This window comes from Genypterus blacodes, unplaced genomic scaffold (assembly GCF_046128005.1).
Source record: "Genypterus blacodes isolate CSIRO-AG114 ecotype Tasmania unplaced genomic scaffold, CSIRO-AGI_Gbla_v1 ptg000076l_1, whole genome shotgun sequence".
Lineage (NCBI taxonomy): Eukaryota > Metazoa > Chordata > Actinopteri > Ophidiiformes > Ophidiidae > Genypterus > Genypterus blacodes.
The window spans coordinates 1,833,491-1,856,392 of NW_027466885.1; the positions used below are offsets into that span (position 1 = coordinate 1,833,491).

The 22,902-nt window shown below is 41.4% G+C and overlaps 1 protein-coding gene across 1 annotated transcript in view; it reads right to left on the bottom strand.

Annotated features, from left to right (window-relative positions):
* Nucleotides 1–662: 662 nt before the first annotated feature.
* The window catches only part of plppr5b (phospholipid phosphatase related 5b), a 34,994-nt gene continuing 12,754 nt past the window's right edge, over nt 663–22,902 (bottom strand). The window contains exons 3-6 of the mRNA XM_076157939.1: nt 14,889–15,139; nt 9,318–9,494; nt 7,023–7,157; nt 663–4,409 (exon numbers count right to left, since the gene is read on the bottom strand). Coding sequence (XP_076014054.1) covers nt 4,380–4,409; nt 7,023–7,157; nt 9,318–9,494; nt 14,889–15,139 — 593 coding nt within the window. The 3' untranslated portion in view covers nt 663–4,379. The remainder of the gene's footprint in view (nt 4,410–7,022; nt 7,158–9,317; nt 9,495–14,888; nt 15,140–22,902) is intronic.

The window sequence follows — 22,902 nt, forward strand, 5'->3', positions numbered from 1 at the left end:
GGTGCTGTGTGCGTGTGAGGACAAATCTGGAATGTGGACTGGAATCTGGAGGACATAACCCACTTCACCTGAAGACAACTTCTTATCCACAAGCTGCTTGAATTCAGGTCTGATGACTCAGTAGAAAAGGTCAGTAAGTAACCTGTGCTCCGTATCTTCACTTCCTTGTTTGGACGCATGAGTCATCGCTCCTGCAGGACATGTTCAGGTTTATGTTGGAGTCACAGATGAACTCAGTGCTCTTTTAATTGAAATCAGCAGACTTTGGCAGAGATGAGGATACTAGCTCTATTCAATTTGTTCCTCAAATGACGTTTGAGTTTGAATTACTAACACAGGACATCTGTGTTATTATTTCCATTTGGATAAAATATGACATCGCTACGTTACAGTGATGGGAACGTCTGAATGTGTCATCACTGCTTAACAAACCTACAAAACATTAGTAGATTATTATTTGGGAACCATGTTTGACTATTAACCAAAAAGGGTTTACTGAGACATTTTAAAGGAACTGTCGAACATTTAGTGAAATCGTTTTGTGTGGTGTCCTCCCCTCAGTAATACAGGACATGTTTAGTAAGAAAGCAATGTCACATAAGTGTTTGATTATTTTTCAATGTTATTTTATTCAAAGGCTGTAAATTTCTTATTTTCTACAGTGTAAAAGGTCACGATTTGAACGTAAATTGGAAAGAAGGGAAAATCTTAAAAAGAAGTCATAATATAAAAACAACTGGATGAGAAGAATAGCAACAACATCCATACAAATGTCCACAATAACCAAACAAATCACATGACAGTCTGCACAACAGAAGATATAAAGCTGTCTAAAGCTGTTATGGGAGATACAGAAACATGACATGAATATCACTTTTCACAAAATATAGTATAAAAATGTAACTGTTCCATTGAACAATAACAGGAAAGATCATACCCTGTGTTAGTCAAATGACATGAGGAAGCAAGAACAGTTATTGGGGAGTAAAATCAATATTGAACACATATCAGTGAACACTCACACACACACACACACAGTGCACAGTCATAAGAAAATAGACAGCAGCAACGTCGAATATGACCAAAAGGATATACAGTATATATATCTTTGTTTATACTTTAAACATGTACATTTTTACAGATTCCTTTAAATATAATTGGATAGTGTTGTAGCTCTTGCAATGCACATTTGAACAGGTTTCATATTTTTTCCTGAATATTCTGTGTGATGTTTGTCAAAGCAGCAGTGACGCCGGGGGCCATTTTGTTAGCAATGCTGAGACTTAAAGTGCTGCTGTTTGCATGTTCCTACCCGCTCGTCTTTATTCATAAGTGCTTCAGACATTACTACAAAAATAGATATTTCAAGGGCAAAATAATTAAGACCTCCAGTCCAATCTCATCTTCTCTTGATGGGAAAACTGTAAAGCTCCATGTTATTGCTATCAGGGAAAAATGGTTTGTTGTTCACATAACTGTTATTTAATATCCAACTTATTACTCCTTGAGAAGTAGAGCTGACACCTGCTGATCAAGTATTCAAATACTTTGTTAGTTATGTTGGTACTCAAAAACAAAATTAAAATTTATTATATTTGTACTTTTTTTGTTGGCGTAGAAGTATGTCGACACATGTAGTATGTAGAAGTAATACATATTGTGTAACTGAGCCTTGGCTAATACACAAGCTACTGTCACACATATTCAACGCGGCCAAACAGTGGTGAGAGACCAAAGAGGATCAAGTCCAATAGAATTGGATCCATAGCATCGCTGCACATGCTATCTATCTAAAAGAATGTAAGAGTTTCAGTGGTCAAATATTGAAACTCTGCACTTTTTCAGAAAGAAATTGTAAATACAGTGTTAAAATGGAACTCGGGGACAGCTCTAACAAAAGCTGTATGTGCTTATTCAAAGCATGGAAAGTTATCATTTTGCTGGGAATTTACTTCTCTTTTCATCTTGTTTTGGACAGTTTGGACATCAATCTGAATCATTACCTCAGGGTGTGGAAACGTGATGAGCATTTGACATTATTTTTCACTTTTGCCCACTTTCATAATTTGCCCTAAATGTGATCAGTATCCAGATATGTTATCCATCTTCCTGTGCAATGGATTTGCAGGGTTTGTGTCCTGTCTTTCCCCAAAGAGATCATGAACCTTCAGGCGCCATTTACATGAAGAGATGTGAACCACCGACTATCCAGCCAACTCGGATCCATTAAAAATCCAGGAGGGATCCAGCAAGCAAGAACACGTGTTGATATATTGATCTCACATGTGCAAGTAATGTAATCAGATGCCAGATAACATCTTTGGAGACTGTGATCGTATTCAATACAAGGTGTAAAAGGGACCATAATATGAAAGTATGGTTCTTATAACTTCCTGTAACTTGTACATTTTCCAAAATATTCCCTTTCCCGTATTACCTTCAACTTTGCCAATTATCTTTCCAAACATACAGATTTCCCCAGAGTAGAAAAGCTCCTCACAGACAACCAGTAATCGATCGATCATTATATTTCCCCTATCCTTTCTTCAATAATAGGAGGAAATAGTGCAACACAGAAAACATGGCCTTCCCAATGATGAGATGTCAGTGCATGAATTCTGACTCTTTGATTACTAAAGACACAGACAGAAAGAAATGCTGCTTTTTCACTTAGAACACACACAGACATTGATTTTTCTTTTTTTGTGGCAGCTGCTACATAATCAGCTTACCTGCATACCTGGACTGCTTCCCTAACTACCTGCATGCACTGCTGCTCCAGGAGAAAGACTCTCACTGATAGGACTGCACTGTATTGAGCTTGTATCCTTCTCTCTCTATATATTGACTTTTGAGATTACAATCATTGAACATTTTCAGTGACCTTTCCATAAACTTTATTTATTGTTTTTCAAAACATTTCCAGGACAAATTCTACGACTTTTCCAAGTTTGTCATGACTGTGGGAAATCTGGACACTGAAAAGTGGTTGAGGTGTTTATGGCTATAGATCATTGACTGAATAAATGAGTGTGACAATCTCTCTTTCTCTCTCTGTCTCTCTCTCTTGTATTTATAAAGACCTAACTCTTTCCATTCAGCTTGTGTGCAGCCCTTATACATTTATATGTTTTCTCTGAAGTTTCTCCTTGTTTTCCTAGATAGCTTCAGGCAGGGTCGGGAATTTTCCTGAAGTTGTGGGGGCTGTATAGCCCTTTGAAACATTGTATGTGCTAATGGGCTATACAAATAAACCTACTTTTCAGATACTTGCCACATCAAGCAACCAAAATGAAAACTTGGCATCGGGCATCAGGAGCTGTAGTGTGAATGTAGCCTCAATCTCAACAGCAGGATTTCAATAAACACCTCTCTATCACAACTTCAAGCTGATTTCACGGCAAATTCCCATTTGCTCAAACATGAGACAAATAAGAATAACATTGTGATTAAACCTTTGCCTTGACTTTTAAAGATTGAGCTTTTTTTTCAGCTTTCACATCACAAAGACAAAACAAATGTTCCATTGACTAACTAATAGACAGTGACATTGACACAGAAGAACCACGTCACCTACATACCAGCAATAAAAACCCTACAAATACTCGTTTTGCACATTTTTAGGGTTGGGGTTGGAGAGTCACGTAGCCCTAACTTACAACTAACAAGGCCATATTCGTAGAAAACCGAAACAAGTATGAAATTTCTGTGTCACGTGAAACCAACTGACCAATTCCATCCCTCTGGTGCAAATAAGAGACCGCAAGTCTGAAGAGTTTTCCAGTTTTCCCAGTTGTCCCAACATTTAAAGTATTCCTGCTGGACATTATGAAGGTTCAGTGGAAAAACGTCTTTAAAAGACAAATATGAACTTTATAGAAGTGAAGAGAGACGGTTCTATATCCTTCTGTTTTCCAACAACCTTGCCAATGTTACTGATTTAACAGTTTTTGCCAGCAGCTATCTTGTTGGAGGTCTGTTCACTTGCAAACAGAATCATTCACACAGAATATGACCAAGAAACATGGGAAAATATTTCACTTAGGCAGGAGTTGAGATGCTGCAATCTGGTTTTCATGCCTTGCAGTCTGTTTTTTGAGCTGGTCTTCATCTAGGAGGAGAGGTTCCCACAGGGGTTGGGAAGGAGTGCATAGATGGAGAAAGCAGGAGCAATGTGACCCGGTGATTTACTGATTCTTCTGACTTTTTTTTACTGCATTACAAGATGCTGCGAGGGGCTCGGAACAGACGACATAGAACAACATACAGCAGAGCAGACACTTACAGGGAATGGGTTTAGCACTACACACTCAATCTAAGTGGAATGAACGGTGAAGAGCGTGGATGTCCAATGGGTCTGCCACACAGCCGACTCCACGTCATGTGACCTCTGCGAAGGCGATGTGATTCTGCGGGGGGGGGGAAACAGGAGAGCAGAAGTGAGAAGAAAACAAGGAATAAATGAGACAGAATCAGTGTAAAACTTGAGAGACCAGGTTCTGTTGAAACTAATTTAACATGAGTCACAGTGACGAAGAAAATCCATAAATGCCAGAGCAGTTATAGATTAAAATCAGAGATCTGCCTACCATGACAGGTGATGACGCAGGTGAAAGCACATCTATAGATATACTCTGTATGCTAACTGGGCCTGTGCGGTAAGAGTATTTATTTTTATGACACATTATTCTCACATCTGTATTTTACTGCAGAGCTCTGTGCTTGTTATCACACAAGGACATCTTTAATCGTGTCCTTGAAGTGAAGAAACGTATGACAAACATTCTGAACTGTCATACATAAAAATGAGTGCACGGGAGGTAAAAGTGCTGATGCTTGAAAGTTTTCTCTTGGTCAAGGAGAAATATTAGCATTTATATTGAATTAAATTGCTTCCCATCATGTCTTTAACGCAACAAGAAATAATTTACGGCTCCAAATGCGAGCCTGATTTTTGCCCCCCGGCTGATCAGTAAACTCTTGCTGTCCCCCATAAAAAAACAAGTTAGCACAGCAATGAGAGTGAGATGGAATTATTTGCTTGCTTCACTTGTTTATCTCTTAATGAAAGTACTTAGTCAGCAATACATTTTAAATGATGAATAATTGTTTATATCAGCACATCACTTCCAAACCTCCCTCTTCCTTTCCCCTTTTTATTTAGTAATTACTTATCACATTCATTTATGTACTCCTTTTATACTGATTCTAATTAAATTCTCATATTGTTTTTAATCATGGATGGATCGTTCTCAGTGTCTGCGCTCTCATTCAGTTTTTCTTCTAACTCATCTTGTATTTGGAAATTCGGATGTTTCTGGAGTTGCATCCGTGTAAAAAAGCTGTCTACATTCAATTTAACTGATTGGTAGTTGAAACTGAGGGTCTACCAGCTGGGGACAGCATGTGGTTGCTAGACGTCACTCAGCTTCATCGAAACGCCCAAATCATGGAAGTGCGATTCATGTTTTCCCTGCTCTGGCGTTCTGTGCACCGTGGCTGGTTTCAGCGTACTGGCACCTTAACACTGAGCTATTTTTATAACCGGCAATTTTCCTCCATGCCTTTCGTCCCCGAGGTGCGACTGTGAGATTGTCTGCTATTTGGAAGACAATTGAACCTCGAGCTCTCAGCAGGAAATTGTGAACTGAATCATCAGACACAAATCTTGTTGTTTTTTTTTTGTCTGACATCACAGCAAAGCAAGCTTGAGTAAAGATGAATGCACTGCTGTTCGGTTTGGTTATCGCAGAGGGAAAGAGGAAAAAGCACTTCAATCATGCAGGGAATCACACAGCAGTAATTAACAGCTTCAGCTTCTCACTGGATTCATTTGGATGCATAGACTTTTGATCAGTGTGTGGTGGATACAGGTCCTTATCCTGATCCTTAGCTGGAGATGGGAATGGTTTCTGGAAGTTTGAAGGACTAACAGCTGAATTAATTACATTTGTACAGCAGTTAACCCCTTCGAGTCTGAAGTCATTTTCATTGAATTTTGCTATCTGAGTCTCAACCAAGTTCAGGTTCTGTTACTCAGCTTGAAATACTGATTGGACACACCAATTAAAGTATTTCAGCAGAAAAGGGAGATATCAGTTACTGGGGATAATCCAGGAAACACAATGCCACATAAAATCAATCAAACTGTATTTGGCTCACATGAGGTTTGTGATCAATGAAGCTGATTCCACAAAGACGATCAATCAGTTTAATAGAATGTTTTCATCTGATCCCAATCGCATTCTACAGCTGGTACTCGGCCTCTTCCTCCAGCATCAGCCTTTGTGCTCTGCCTCTCTGAGAGTATGGAGCTGTGTTAAAACCAACATTCTCCTTTTTTTAAACAGACAGTTTCACACAGACACACTAGTCCAACCCAAACACAGCAGAGAGGAGTCGTAGACGTGTGTGTCCAGAAAAGTATCAGAGCTAAAGCTTCACATCAAATCACTACAGAGTGTGTTGCCTTTTGTTTCTGAGACGCTGGAACCAGCTGAGGCCCCGCAACCAGCGGAGGAAGGCCTGCAGGCGATCTTTAATGTAGCTCGACTCCTCATCTTCACTGTCCGTCTCCTTCAGCAGCAGCATCAAGGGCGTGTGTGTGTGCGTTTGTGTGGATATGTGTGAACAGTTTTCATATTAATAAACGTATAATACAAACGTGATGCAGTCTCTGTCCTTTCATGGTCCCAGTGTAGAATAATCAGAGGAAGATGCTGGGCAGTCATAGCAATTATGGCTTAATACAAAGATAAGGTTTAATCAATAACACCAGGAGTAGTCATATACTCAGTCTATCATATACTCATATTCAATGGCATTAGCACTGGGCTTTGACCTTGACCTTTGTCTGATGGGCAAACAAATCTGTAGCAACAGTCCTGACCCCAGCGATAAACAATTCTCCAGTACGTCCACAACTACCAACAGTCTTATCACAATAGTATTTCATATGTACTGTGTATGTAGCTAGTCTAGTATTTAACGTGTGTGTGTGTGTGTGTGGGTGTGTGTCAGACCTGTGAGGCGATGTATTTCTCCAGTGGACTGTCCGTCCGGCCCATGTTCAGCATCGGCGCATCGGACTGTTTCTCTGCTTCCGACTCCTCGCTTAGGAGCAACTTCCCTTTGAAGTTATGGACCACACACACCACCTGGACCACACACACACACACATAGGAAACAAATACTTGAAAGGTCATAGTAATATCTAATTTCCAATATATCCACAATTTCAAATCTTACACCGTTGAAAATCAGGGTGTACAAATAAAGACATAACCAGAACAAACTAAATAAATATGATGAAGTGTCATGAAGCCACACGAGTTATATAACAAGCCCTGAACATTATTAAGGTACATTACCGACTACAGACGGCTCATTACAGTACAGAGACAGATGAGGTAAATACACACAGCAGCTTGAGCTTCCTGTGAGTTTTAATCATTACCTGAGCCACAAGCTGCTCTTTTTTTTTTAGCTTTTCATTTAGATTTATTGAATCGACACAATAAAAAATGATCATAGGTGCTTCTGCTTTGAGAAGAGGAGAGAAGAGAAGAGAAGAGAAGAGAAGAGAAGAGAAGAGAAGAGAAGAGAAGAGAAGAGAAGAGAAGAGAAGAGAAGGGAAGAGAAGAGAAGAGAAAAGGAGTGGTGGGAGATATGAAGTCACCAAAATAAGGAGAGGAGTACCAAGAAAACAAAAAAAAACAAAAAAAGAGAGAAAGCTAGAGATGTGAGACTCATGTCAGGTCACAGTGCTGATGGTAAAGCTAAATGAATCATGACTTCCTGAGGGCATAGAGCAGGATGGGCAGTGGCGGATGCATCAGTTATGACCAGGCAGCATGATATAAGAGTTAGCATCTGTGCTTCTCCTCATTACTCTGAACCTCCTTGCTAGCTTCTTTTTCAGGTCAAAGATTTTCTAATGGATCAACTCCAAAATGTTTGCCTCCATCAAATAAATGGCAACGTCATCTGGAGAAAGTGGTGGTTTAGGCTACATGTACATGCTGGCAGAACGTGGCAAATCATGGTAATGTCTAGTTAATATGTTTACTTTATTGCACGACTGAAATGCCTTAATGAGCCCCTACCCTTTCATTATTTGTAATCTTCACACAGAATCATAAAAATAGGTCAATACACACACATTGTCCTATTTGTATCAATATAATTAGTAATATATTATGAACATTGGTACTATCGTCTCTCTCTCTCTCTCTCTCTCTCTCTCTCTCTCTCTCTCTCTCTCTCCTGCACACAAATGTTAACTGAGCCAAAATGATAAGAATCTGAATTAATAGTGACTGAGCAGCAGAAGATGAGAGGTGTGTGTGTGTGAAATGAGAGTTGAGAGAAGATTGCGCAAAAGACACAACGTTTTAAACCTAGGACTATTTGCCAAGCGGGTATTTATTATTTAGTCCAAGTCCTCTTTAACCCAAAGACGAAGCATAGGTCGAGAGATAAGATGTCTAGGCAAGGGTCGTACAATCAGAATCTGCACTAAGTCCATAAATATAAAAACTTCGAGGAGCTCAGAATGACTGAATGAGAAAATGACTTATCCTGTAAAAAACACAAACATGGGCATTGCTCACTATGAGAAGGAAGCACAATAACCAGGGCAGAGAAAAAGTACAAAAAGATAGGTTACTTCAAAGACAGAAATCTCACGCCTATTGACCACCACCAATTGTTTGACACTTTGGTTAAATTCATCCCCGCCTGTGGTTTGTGTAATACTCCAATAAAAACATAGACATAAAGGAGAGAAGTGCACCTTAGGATGACTCTGTGGAAACTTGTGTTTCAGGCCCTTGCGCATGTTTATTAGAGCAGAATGTGACAAATCTGCATCCCAAACCAGCACAAAAGGCTCAGTACCTCTGGCCCTTAGAGCTTTCATGTTGACAATGTTAACATTTTTCAGGTTTCTTTCTTCAGATACTGTGCCTGGAGCTGCTTTCTTTGTATGTCAAGTATATGACAACTTCATTCTCTTACCTAACTTATATTCCCACTTTATTCTGGTAACATTTCACCTTTAAAATCTCTTAAAATCCATGTTTTTGGCTCTGTTGCAACTGATAACCCAATTAGTTCCACATTGACGAAAGATTCAATAGTTGAAAAACATTAACATAATTACATACCTGTTCATCTTTGGTTGGGGAGTAGAAATAGAGTCTCTTTGAATTTATGGCAAGTCAAAATATAATTTGAGGAACCTTTAATCAGTCATATATGAACTTTAGATACATGTAGTACATCAGATCATCACTGTGTGTGTGTGCGTGTCTCACCAGGAATGCAGCGATAGCCGTACCGATGATGAAGCCAGCGATGACGTCCGACCAGTGGTTTCGGTATTCGGCCACGCGGTTCAGACCGGTGAGGAAAGCCAGACACATGAAGCCGAGCGACAGCACCGGCTTGGCCAGGCGTGTTCCCTTCGCCTGCACCGTGCACGTTACATACATCTGCAGGGGACACACACTCTGAGCATTACAGGTCTGAAAAGTGGAACATGCTGTAGAATCACTGCCACAAAAATCAGGTTCAGTCTTCAAACCTGGAAATCCTTCATTTTGTTCCTATCTCATCACTTAATGGGTTCTTCAATAGATCGCATTCAACCTACGAAAACTCAACCTGCTCAACCAGCGACCTTTGCAACTACCATGAGATTGCAAACTAGAACGTGTTGGGTTAGCTTGAATGGCTTAATGTTATTTCCATTGCTTTATAAAGAGACTGCTGTGTAACACTTTACAGAAAATATTAATTCTGAGGGACTATCATGCAGGTCTGCTTGAAAGCCGAGTGCAGTGTGTGTGTCAGGGTGACTTAGTAAGTTAATTAATGTCAAGTGAAACACTGGCTGACAGCTGTGAGTGTGTAAATATGAAATATCAAAATGTCGAAGGAAAATTCCCTCTTCCCATTTCCCCTTCCCTCCCTCCCTCCCTCCTCCAAGGTCAAGAAGCAGAGGCAGATCTGCCATCAGAAGGACAAATTGGGAGAAATAACAGAAAAAAGATGATAGAAGCGGGTAGAGACTTAGGGAAGGATATTAGTGAGGATGAAAAGAAAGAAACGAGAGGCAGAGGAAGATAACCAGAGGGACAGAGATATGGGTAGAGGGCAGGAAAGGTCACAAGCCCAGGAGAAAAACGTGGAGAGTGAGAAGGAAGAGGACTGGGAAAACTACAAGGAAAAGGAGAAGAAGGGAGGGAATGTGAAGAGGTAAGGGTATGAGGAGGAGTGTGGGGAGAAACCAGAGGAGAAATGAAAAGAGGAGGGAAGACAAAGAAGAAAGGGATGGATGAAGGAGGTCCATGCCTGCCATTATAGAGTCACTGATGAAGAAAGAGAGCCACGTGTAGGAAAGTAGCCCAGAGCATCATCCTCTTCCTCCTCCTCCCCTGACCATCTGCGGCTCAGTTGAGCTTGCCGTGAATGATTTCACTTTCACGCTGCTCCTCACAGAAGAAGCCTGCATCGGGTCAGGGCTCGGGATTCTGGGCCTCATGTTGGCTCTTGGTCAAGTCGGCAACAATCACAGCGATCTGCCATGTTGGTCACTGTGAGCTCCCGCATGGTGTCGTGTCAATATTGCTGTACAGTGTGAGCACACACATCCTAAGCTACGACCATTCACAACGGGCAATTGAAATTATCCAATAATACAAACTGATTTCATTCACACAGCCTATATTTCACTTGAATTTACTTTATGGCACTTACGGAAATGAAGAAATGAAGAAAAGGGAGTGACAGAGTGAGAGAGGACCAAAACCAAGAGGACAATATGTAATCCAAATAGAATAATGTCAAGTCGGCCTAGATTTAAGGGGAAAACATGTTATGAGAATACGAGAAAACCAAAATAGCGAGAAGAGAAGTGTGCTAAAGAGACAAGTGACAAAGAGGAAACACAGAACATTAGCACTGATACAGAACAATCAAGTGTAAGTGAGGCGGGGAGAAAGAAAGAGACAGAAAGCAATACCAACAGGCAGAGAAAAATAGCTCATCCGACACTGCAGATGAAGAATAATATCGGCAAAGTAGAGAGAGCCACTGCCAGCAGGATGTGAAAGATTATAGCAGATGTGAGCGAAAGACGAGTACACTAAGTATGGGATGACGAACTGGAAACGTCGCAAAAGATTTTTGGGAAAGGTGTGATGCAGGTGCAATTGGGAGGAACGGTGATGTCAAAGGGAAACGAGGGCATGAGCTCAGCTGGGAGAATTATCGAAAAGAAAAGGCAAAGAAAAGATAAAGCGAAGACCAAAGCACCGGTGCTAACAGCAGTCGAGCCCCAAGTTCCCCCAGCAGTGATGACATCACAGTACACAGCTGCACCTCAACCAGCTTGAATACCACAGGGGCCCTGAGCAATCAATGCCAATTCCGTTGGCATAAGAAACTGATGAGTATTCTTCTATTTATCACAGTCAAAATAACAAAAACAAAATAGGAATCAGCCAATGCTCCAAAGCTCCTGCCAAATGGTTTCTCAGCAAAACTAACAATACTAAAATCGAAAAGTAAAGTCACTCAATGCAGCCGGTCAAGTATATATTCTATAGCAACCAACTCATTAAAAAGATAGGAAATTATACTGAAATTAAAATGATTATAAGTGCAACTAACCAAAGGATTTGCTGTGGCTGATCAAATGTAAAGCACGATCGCCACCTCTCCTCTTCTGTACCAACTGGGATTGGGTGCTATAATAAAATGAGGGTGTGTATCTTTAACTAGGTATCTGGCTAGAACCTATAGTGACCTCTGCAGTCATGATTCATGTACAACACACATATGTTATGAGATTGGAATGGTCATGAGGGCCATTCGGGTGGTTTATGATTTGTGTGTGTGTGTGTGTGTGTGTGTGTGTGTGTGTGTGTGTGTGTGTGTGTGTGTGTGTGTGGTTATGGATTGTCCTTCAGAAGGTCAGCGTGAGTGTTTATGGCTGCAGTCTCATAGTATGTTACACAGAAGACCCTGCTAGTTGACCTGGTGGAACCTCATCTGATCCAGGAGCTTGTCAGGTCAGTCTGATTTGTCTTAATAGCCTTCAAGAGGCTTTCACAGATGGCCGCATGCTCCGGCCTATATTTTCCATTTAGTGTCAGGCATTAGCAGCCGGTGGCATGCTCAGTATAACACCGCCACTGTCAGTGAAATGGGAAGTGCGAGATGACAAATTCAACCTGTGGAGATGATCCTAGGCGACTCGACCTCGAGTCGGCGATGCTTCAGACATCAATCTCTCCCTATAAGCAGGTTCAGATGGTGTCCTCTTGTATTACTGAAGAAGAAGGGACCGAATGGACACACGAGGACGTCTTTAAGGCAGATTTAAAGGGATATTCTTCCTAGGTAGGCCCTTCTCAGTTTAGTCACTTCGTCTTCCTCTAGTGTCAGGCGTTTACTTCAAATAAGAATACAGGCGGACTGAACCATCGACATCTTGGGCAGAACTACAAACATGAAAAGTGATATCTGTTCGCCACACCCGTCTCATTTACCATAGATGTATGGTGTGTATGTGACCCAACTTCAAACTCAAAGATAAATGGGATATTATAGCATATAGGGTACACACAGAATTCATTTGGGCCAAGTGATTCATACTCTGCCTGGTTGTAGCTAAAAATGACACCACGTTACCGCAAAGATTCGGGTCACAGCATTATATTAAATCATTCTTTGCTTTAACATGGTGTACATTAGCATGTGAATGAGGTGATTACAGCCTAATTTCAACAGAGTGGATGCTGCAATGCGCGGCTGTTTGATCCCGGCACTGCTGTAATGACTGAGATGATGAGTTAGAAGAGCTAAATTCATCTCCACAGTGATTCAGGAGTGCGAGGATGTGTTCATGTATCATGTACGTACGTGTGTGTGTGTGAGTGTGTGTGTCTGTAAAAAAAGCATGTATGCAGAGCTGTACACACACAGTGGCCTGTGCTAAATGACCTACATAACAATCTGCTCTCCCGACTGCGCAGGGAGTCTGATGGTCCAGAGCCATACATCCACTCGGGTGCTCGCTTGCTCTCTGACACAGAAAATCAATGTAATTAGACCATCAACAAAAATCACACTCTTTCTGCAAAATCTTGGGTGAATTCGCATGCAATCACGTTAGATGCTGCCACTCCGCGGTCCGTTCAGCGTGCTACCGTGTCGAAACACAAAAATCCCTTTCCACACATGGATCATGGCATTATGCTGGGATAACCTTTCAGCCACCGCCGGTGATTCTCAGTATTCACATATGCAAAAAACGTGCTAGGGATAATCCCACCCTGTGCCGTTTGCGCTTATTCAAATATGCCACGGTCATGCTGGGTTAGACATGGCAAGGGACAGTTCAGCAGATGGCAGTAATGCTACAGTATACAGTTTGTGCCAACCGCCAGGAAATCAACAGAAGAAGAATAAACGAGTGGATGGGAGCTGTTTATGTCCAGTGCCATTGTTCTTATAACATATTTAATGCTCCACGTGAGACTATTTCAATGTTATGCCAATGAAGATTATAGTTTCAGGTCCAAAAGTCACAATGCACTTTTAACCCTTACCTTTACCTCAACTTTTTTAATCTCTCTTCAATGACATCGCCCTGTCAGGATGCTTAAAAGATGGAACGTTATGAATTCTGGGAATCTGTTCCTTAATGTCACTATCTATCTAATAATCTATAACTAGGTTCCTATCCCGTAGCAAATCACTCCAGGAGTAAATCACATTAGACATCAGGAAAATCATCATGCAAGGTCACACACACTAAACCAAGTAAATCGAAAGAGTCAGGTCTTCATAAATACAAGAGAGAGACAGAGAGAGAGAGAGAGAGAGAGAGAGAGAGAGAGAGAGAGAGAGAGAGAGAGAGAGAGAGAGGGGTCTTTAATGGTCGTGCAGCTCTCATTTTGCTTTGCTTGGGACATCTTGGTTAAACCTCTTGTTAATTAGATTTATTTATTCAGTCACCCTTCACAGCCCTACTGCCTTTGACTATGATAGGATTTTTTTTCCTATAACATACTTAGCATTTTCAAGGTGCCATGGTAATTATATAAATGTATTCATATGCAAATAAATGGCATTTCTCCTTTTTTCTATACGTACCAAAGACTAAAAGTCTAAACACAAAGGATTCATTTTAGACAAAAGAAAATGTCACCACTGCCGGAGCAACATTTTGGGTAAGCCTGATGTCTGAGCAGAGCCTCATTCAGTAGGTCACAGATACTCTTCACAAAAACTAACAGGCTTAATCAGCACGGACGCAGAGGCCTTTCACCGCCACAATGAGAATCGAGGCCACCAAATCCACTGTTGGATTAGCAGGCTGTTAGCTGTAAGATATATATTATAACACCCCAAAACTTTAATTCTAATCCACCGGCAGCGTTGAAATAGATCAGAAGAGCATAATAAGATAACAGATAGAAGATCCAGTTCTGAAATCACACGTGAATCTTCCTGTGTCAAAGAGATTAGAGAGAATTCTAAATGTGTACATTAGTTGTTAACATTTACAGTTGAACTTACTACTCAAGTATACTGTTAACTATTTGTTTGCGACATTTGTACACTAGTAAAAAACTAATATTGTTGTATTGTAATTTTCTTATTGTGGAAACAGTAGATTAGCAACTACAAAGGCCCGGAAAGTACGAAATATTGTGTAACTTACCCTTGGTTAGTAAGGGAATACATACTGGTTACATACACATTTTTACCATACTGGTGTGTTGGGAACGGCACAAACGTGGCTACAATTCCCCCATGTGATTGATTAGTTTACGCGTGTTTGGGGTTACATGGAAAAGGAGACATGAACTCACCGCTAGGTATAGAGCAGCGTAGATGCTGAGTGCCGCCTCCTTTGACGGGAATGTTTTCCGTGCTCGCAGGATGTCGTCCTGGTTTCCTGTGCATGCCTCCTGGTGGCTGATGTAGCGCAGAGCCTGCTGGCAGCCCAGCGCTGTGAAATTTGGTTTACAGACCGTCAGGAAGTACGGCGCAAGGTTCCCCGTCACCACCTGCCCTGCGTTGATGAAGATGTCAACGGTGAACAGGCCAAAGGTGTAGACTCCTAGAAAACAACGTTGATGATTAGGACAGAAGAAACTGAGGGAGCTAGCAGAACCTTAGCATTGATAGACTTATTGATATGGCAGGTCTTCACAAATACCAGAGAGGGAGAGAGAGAGATTCATACACAGAGCTAGAGAAGCAATGCACAGGCTGAGGATGAATCAAGATATCACTGAGAACACAACCTCAAATGAGAGATGCCTCAAATACAGGTCAGTAACAAAGTACCTGAACATAGTTTGGATAAGACCTGGTGTTATGTTTACTGATCTCAGACAATGAGTCACTGTTGGTGAGCAATAACTTTGCATTGTTGGCAAAAAAAATGGGACTTTGAGGAGAAGACATCCAACCCACACAGCTGCAGATCAAGTAACTTGGCAGTCAAAGTGGTGAAGAGTTTGCTAAAGTAAAAAGCAAAAGTAAGACAAGCCTGCCGATCTACGGAAGCCAACCACAGCAGAATGGTTTGTCACGAGCGTAGATTCTGATGTGCTGAGGCTCAACCAAACAGGGGGCCAAAGGAAGAGGAAGAGTCACACTCAGCCATGACATACGTTTGAGAAGGACCTGACACAAGGATCAACCCACAACCGTGAAGACCAGTGTGTTACAACAGCCTCACAGAGGTTGACGGTGATGCACGGAACAAAAACTGTTCCAGATGCAACGACTGCAGTAGGTTGTGAAAAAGTGTACCCAGCACAGAGTGGTTCTGTTTCTGAAAGTTACAACCACAGTTAATTATATGATATTGCTTACAGAGGACAGCGTGGCACTATTTTGTTGTGCTGTCAAACTGTTAAAGGGCGTTTAAAATGATCAACCACACTGAATAAATAAACCAATAACTCTCAGTTGAATCAACACCTGACTGCTGCTCTTCCTTACTTGCTGTTTTCCCTGATGGCCTTGAAAAGAGTTGTTGTGTAAAATTGGCAAAGTGTTTCTGAAAGCAACATGGCTAGAACATAAATCATTCAACAATCTTGCATTTGTAGTGTGAAAGAATGCCCTACAATGGCAGAAGAACCTCATTCTCCTTCTTCCTGCTGTTCCTCAGAAGGCGTGATGCTGCATAAAACAAGCGACTCCCTGCGGGGGGACGTCGCCATAAAAACATATTCCCTGCTGTAGTCATCGACACCACACTGACACACACATACACAAAATGCACCAAAGTCTATCCCTGATGCTTTAACAAATTCAGCCAAGCTTTAAGTCTCTCAGATTGAGGAGGTTTAACAGAAATGATTGCTTTCCTTCTACAAGAGCCTGGCCTTTGGTCACACCAAATTACTAAACAGCCGCTTAGTCAGACATCGCTGTCTCTCTCTCTCTCACACACACACACACACACACAAACATATACACACACACACACACACACTGTATTATTTGCTAGGGCAACGGAAGTTCTTTTCCAATCAACCGTCTTGTGTCAGTGCAAGCTAATTCAGCTCAGGCTTTGAAGTGAGTTTAGCTGGAAGACATTTATGAAAATGGGCAGCAAGTTGTCACAGCCATCGAGCACAACACATTTTCTTGGCTTCTACTGCTTTACAAATGTGTCCAGCAGTCACTACCTTTGTTCCAGCAGCACCTACAAGTAGAATAATGCAATGCCTGAGCTAATGTGTCAAATAGATTCTGTCAAGCATCGTGTGACACATTCACTAAGCACTCACCACATGGGCTCAGAACTCATCTTACCAACACACGATTCCACTTTCCCCCCCCCCGACAGCAACAGGAAGATGTAAGTGCTCTGTGTTTCATCGATCACGGAACACTTACTACAGTACCTCACACTGCCTCACCATGCCCTCCATCATGACTTGCTTCTGGAACGGGGGGGATGTGACTGAAATTGTTCATCGGGGCATGAACGTGTGTGTTAGTTAGTCACATGACATTGTGACGCAGGTGACAGGAAGTAAACCAATAAGTTGTGAAGAGTATCAAAGCCATTGTGTGCCTCCTACTCCAACACTATTCTGTGCAGTGTTCTACAATTTGTCCACCAGCCTCTTGTGTTGTTGTTTGTATCTATGTATATATCATTTAAATTTGCTGTTTGTTGGTTATTCCTTACTCATTCTTGTTAGAACGTAGAAGTGTTATAATCCTGTGTTTTGTTTTTTCTTTGGTGTTCGTTTCCTGTTTTATTTTGTCGAATTTCCTGTTCTAATTGTGTTTCCTGATTGCTTCCACTCTAGCAATTGTCCAAACCTGTTGTCCCCATTGTCATTTGTCTTGTAAGAAGATTAGTCTGTGTCTCTCCCTAACTTCTCGTCTGTTCGTTCTGCTTCTGTTCCTGGTTGTGTTTCCTGTTTACCCTCCATGTTCCTCTGTGCTCATTGTTGTGTTCTAAGTCAGTCCTTTTTGTTTTTCCCCCCTTTTGTTTCTTATTACTTTGTGTTCTGCTTGCTCCAGTGTTTCCATAGCGTCCTGTGGTTGTTGCATGCTGTCTAAATTTCTCTTATCTGTTTCCTCTGTGGATTGTTTTGTGTTCTGCTGTGTTATTAAGGTCTGTGTTATTTTGTTATCGCCCTGCATACTTGCTCCTCTTTCCTCGCACTTGATCTAGCTCCGTGTTCTCTGCTGGATCACAACAGGAAGTGGTGGGTGGTGGCTGGGGGTTGGATTGAAGCAATGCACCCACTCTTTGATCCACTGCCACTTTTTCCTCGCCAGTGCTGCATTGTGATGATGATGCACAAACCAGTCAGTTTCAAAGTTAGAGTTTTCCCAGACTAACGCCTCGCCAACACACCCACACACTCTGGCACTCCAGTAATAAGTAGTGGATTCCAAACAGTGGGCAGAGAATATGAGTGTGAGTAAGCTCTATGCATCAACAACTAGACAGACTTGTGTTTGGGTTTAATGTATGGATTGGGGAAAAGTAAATTGGAAATGTAATTGGCAGTATACAAACATGGCTGCCGTTACTACACTATTAGTACTTACTACTAGTTTTGAAGAAGCAGAAGTGACAATCAGCGGTCCAAATTGAGCAATTACAGTATTTTTCCAATTCCATCTTCACTTTTTATTTGACAGACACAAAGTCTGACCCTTAAGCTCTGAGCGGTCCTCAGCGCAGAACCTTGTTTACAGTAAACTGGGCTCAAAGTGTTTTCTCAAGGCAAGATTCCACACAACAACGCCCCTGGATGCAGCACTTGAAGTGGGACAGTGCTTTACCAGAACACAGCATATACACTTAGGAGTACAAGGAGTGAACCTGCTGTCATGTAGCTTGTTCTCCAAAAAAAGGATTGCGAGGGACAGACGCATCTGCAGCTTACAGCGATATTAACAATACCACGAATTATCTGAGTTTCAGTCGCAGGCACAAATGCAATATTTTGTACTGTGACAGAATGAAACAATGCTGCAAAATTGCACCGCTAACTGAATGCATGTATTTAATCAATCACTATTCCTTTCTGTAGTTTGACGTATGTACTTGAACAGCTACACCACTGGGAGGAGTTATCTTCTTCTGGAATTGGTTCTGCTGACGTGCCTTGCCTGTGGGCATCATTACAGCAGTTATCTTGCCTTACAGAATTCTTTATAACTGGAACCAATGATGAAAGGTCACGTCTAACCACGTTACGATCGGATTGGTTACACAGGTCGCAGCCCTTTTGCTTGATCAGGAAAGTGAAGAATACATTTATTCTTCACTAATGCACTTATTGAGCAGGATATGTCAGTAATGAAGATGACTATTCTGCATAAACTGCTACACGGCTGCTTTACGCACCTGCAGTAATCGAGTGCACTAACGCTGCAAATAAATACAAATACAGAAACACAGCGTTTCTTTGGAGTCACAACATACAGCAGCAGAAGCAAACAACTCTACAGGCAACATGTCACAAATAAAAACAACTCCTGCTGATAAAGCGTATCACAATAATAACAACAATAATATTATTACATTTTATTCAGAGGTGCCTTTCAGGACACTCAAGGTCACCTTAAACACACATACACACATAGACATACAGTATTATAACAATGCCAATCAACCTAAAGAGAGAAGAACCGTAGAGGATTTCACGCAGCTCACAAATGCTGGCAGAAACACGAATGTCATGAATGTTTGTCGCTTTCACAATGCAGATAATTTTGGACTTCTGGCTCTCACGCGTTCACATGTCGATCACACATGAGGTGTTTGTTATGACTGTTAGGTGGAAGAGGAGAATGTGTGGCCATCGACAATCAACTAGACAGACGCGACTGACTCCAACGCTCCTCCAGCTACGTTTACACACACATGTCTGGCCATTAATGTGATGAATCATGCCGCTAATGTGACATCTGAACACACGGATAGAACATCCTGACCATTCTTAGCGACTCACCTGAGCAAAAGTGCTGTAATCCTTCTCATCTGCCTTCATAATGAATAAAGCCATTGTGGAAATTCACAGATGCATCAGAGAGCAGCAGCTTGTGTTATTATTTGTGTTTCATTTGCATCATAGTTTCTGCCCCTCCATCTCAGAACCTAAACCCTTATTTGCTCGTGTGTGTACTCGTCACCAGCATCATTGTTTACATACTTGCAGCTACTTGTCCAGACTAAAGCCGATCTCTGTCCTCCAGTTAGCCCAATATCTACCTGAAGAACTTCCAATTTTGTCACAATAATGTCCAATAATGTCATAAGATACAGAGGGAGGGGAGCATGGCACCGTCTCAGATGATATGGGAAGATAAATGTGGAAGTGCTCACACAGTTTTTCTTCAAAAACTTTCCTCCCATTGATGTCTGCTGCTGTGGTTTCTGTCACTTTAATTTTTGCCATGTTCTCATCCCTTGCTAACTTCCTACCATCTGCATTGCCAAGCTTCTCCCTCCTAAAAACATCATCAGCTCTACCTGCTTACCTGGACTGCTCCCTTAACTACATGCATGCTCCAGGAGAGAGACTCTGGCTAATAGGATTACATTGTATTGTGTTTATCATTCTCTCTGTGTCTCCCTCCCTCCCTCTCTTATCTCTGTCTTACATATCATTATCTAATCCATGACAGTGTGTGTTTACCGCTCTTCATTCTCTATTGTACTTTTGTATAATCCCACTGGAAGTTCCTATTACAAATCCAATCATTCGTGGAGAGGGAATCTCTCTTGGAATTGCCTCTCCCGACAATTCTTCCTTTTTTCCCTCATACATTATTAAGGTATTTCCGGAGCTTATACTCGTCTTCCTAGAGAGCTTTAGGCGGGGTCGGGATGTTTTTCTGATGTTATGGGCCTGTAAAGCCCTTTGAGAAGTTGACTCATGCAGATGCTGCATCTTGTGGACGTGTCAAGTTACAGCGAGCGCAAAAAACCACAGGAGAGACATTCTGCGTATGCATTTGTGTAGTGAAAAGTACTTAAAAGTCCATCTTCTCTTTGGTTCTGTTAGTATCATTCATTCATATTACAGGCATGCAGAACAACTGAATGTGCCTCACACATACATTCTATTAAAGCTTGTTTGAATTGACCAGCTAAACTGAATTTCTGACTTTTTTCTACAATATATAACACACATTAGCTGAACAACAAGCAGTTCCTCCCACGTGTGTGTGTTGTTCATTTCTCGTGTGAGGTTTTGCACGTCTTTGCCTCTTGAATGATCTTTTGTGAGTGATCATTTCACCATCACTCAGTCCCTCCCAGGTGAAAATCTAATCTCCAATCTCTAATCTCTAATTAGTGTACCTTTGCTGATGTGTGCAATTTGTGCGTTTCATTGATTTGGGGATTTCTGAAGTTGTGTCGTCTAACTTTGGCAGTAAACAAAGCGCCATGGGATGGAGGTGAAATCCCTCTCTGCTGACTGGACTCAGCCACTTCACCATCAACGACTAACACTGCAGTGTCTGCAGAGTCTGCACTTTGACTCAGAGTGTGATATGGGCTTGTATTGCTGTGGAGTATTGTTGAACATTCCTTCACAGTATTTCCCTCCACAGTTCAGCTGTTTAGAGGTTTTCACTGCTTCAATGTTAGGATCCCATCTGAAACAGACCCCTGGAAACCAAACTAAGATGACATGAGTAGTATTTAAGTGGCTGGCAGGACTGGCAGGATTGTTACAGTATGTCTCCTTGCCATCTCTCAATTGAAGTTTAAGACAGAGCTTTAGCCCCCAAGGCTCTGAAATAGCTTATCGATTGGTGTAACAGAGTTCTGTTTCCTCTGCTTTACCGTGTGAACCACATTTAGTAGAGTATATTCTCTAAATTCAGTTGTGAGTAATATTGTTCCAGTATAAAGTGTACAGCAGACATGTTGAACACAATTACATTAGTTAGCAGTATGAGTTAACAGAATGTTCATTTCGGTGAAATTCAATGAGACTGAGCCGATTAAGCCGACCGTGACACGACATTTAGGTTTATAAATTCAGATGCTGAATGAAATCCTTTCCTTTTACACCTGAGACTCCTTCATTCAATCCGTCCGGACACAAAATACACAGAAAAATAAACCAGCGCTACACAAACAACTGGAAAACCATTTGTATTTGCTCAGCACTCTGTGACATTTGCTCTATAAAGGTACTATCTAAATAAATGTATGTTCCATTGGGGAGGAGGAGTCTTAAAAATCGTAACAATGCATGAAGGAAATGATTAAAGTAAAGGAAGTAAAGGTAAAATCTGAGCAGACACTCGGCTCAGTTCTAAATTTAATCTTTCCAAACCAGGCTGCCCTGTGAGTCATTATGCAAAGCAACACACAGCCCAGTAAAGCAGAGGCACATGATGCTTTGTGATAACCATGTGCAAGAACACACACTGATGTGCACACGAAGACATATACACACACACGCACACACACACACACACACACACTTGGGAACACTGGTGCACTCTTGACGTTAGAAAAGTCAGAGAAAAGCACAGAGATAATGTGAGAGCAAGCTATGCTGAGAGAAAGACGCAGCGTCTCATCACGCATCACACACCACACACACACTTGGCATGCTGCGTGACTTGAGACTCTTTTTATTTCATAGCTATTCATAATGAGGTTTGGCAAGACTATTGTAAAATGTAAAACATTACAGGAGTCACTTACCTAAGCAAACTTAATCATAAAGAATATCTATCCATCTAAATCTGGCAAGTAAAGATCAGTATTTAATGTTAGATCTCAAAGAATGAGTCACTTTGAGTCCTAGCTTTGGCAGTAAAATAAGTAGTTGGTGGCCTGAATATGGATTTCTCAGGTTAAAGTCAGAGCTGTGAAGAATTGAATAAGAAGAGAAACATCTCTCCGTGTGATGGCCGCATACGTACGGTCAATAAAGACACACAGCTGTTCATTTTACCTTCTTGGTGCCCATCTGTTAGAATGTGGTAGCAAATATAGCCGCCATTTGTCCTCTGTTAAAATGCAGACCTCTAAAGCCGAGGATTTAGCGTCCCTTTGCTGATTTAATAGTATGTCCATGAAGCTTTGACACCAGAGGAAGCTGTGCAAAAGTTGTCTCTTTACATTTTGTAGTCGCTCGTGCTGATTTTTCATTTGCTTTCACTTGGAATACACACAATAAAGTGCCAATGATGGGACCCAATAATTAACTAGTTTAATGACATGCTGGGTTTATTTGAGACACTCGCAAAAAGAAAACAAACTGCCGCTTCAAGTTGAGTTTCTGCAGTGTCGTCCAGATCACAGCCTCCTTCTATCAATCTGGCTCCTCGTGACAGGGAAGCATGCAGGTCTACAGC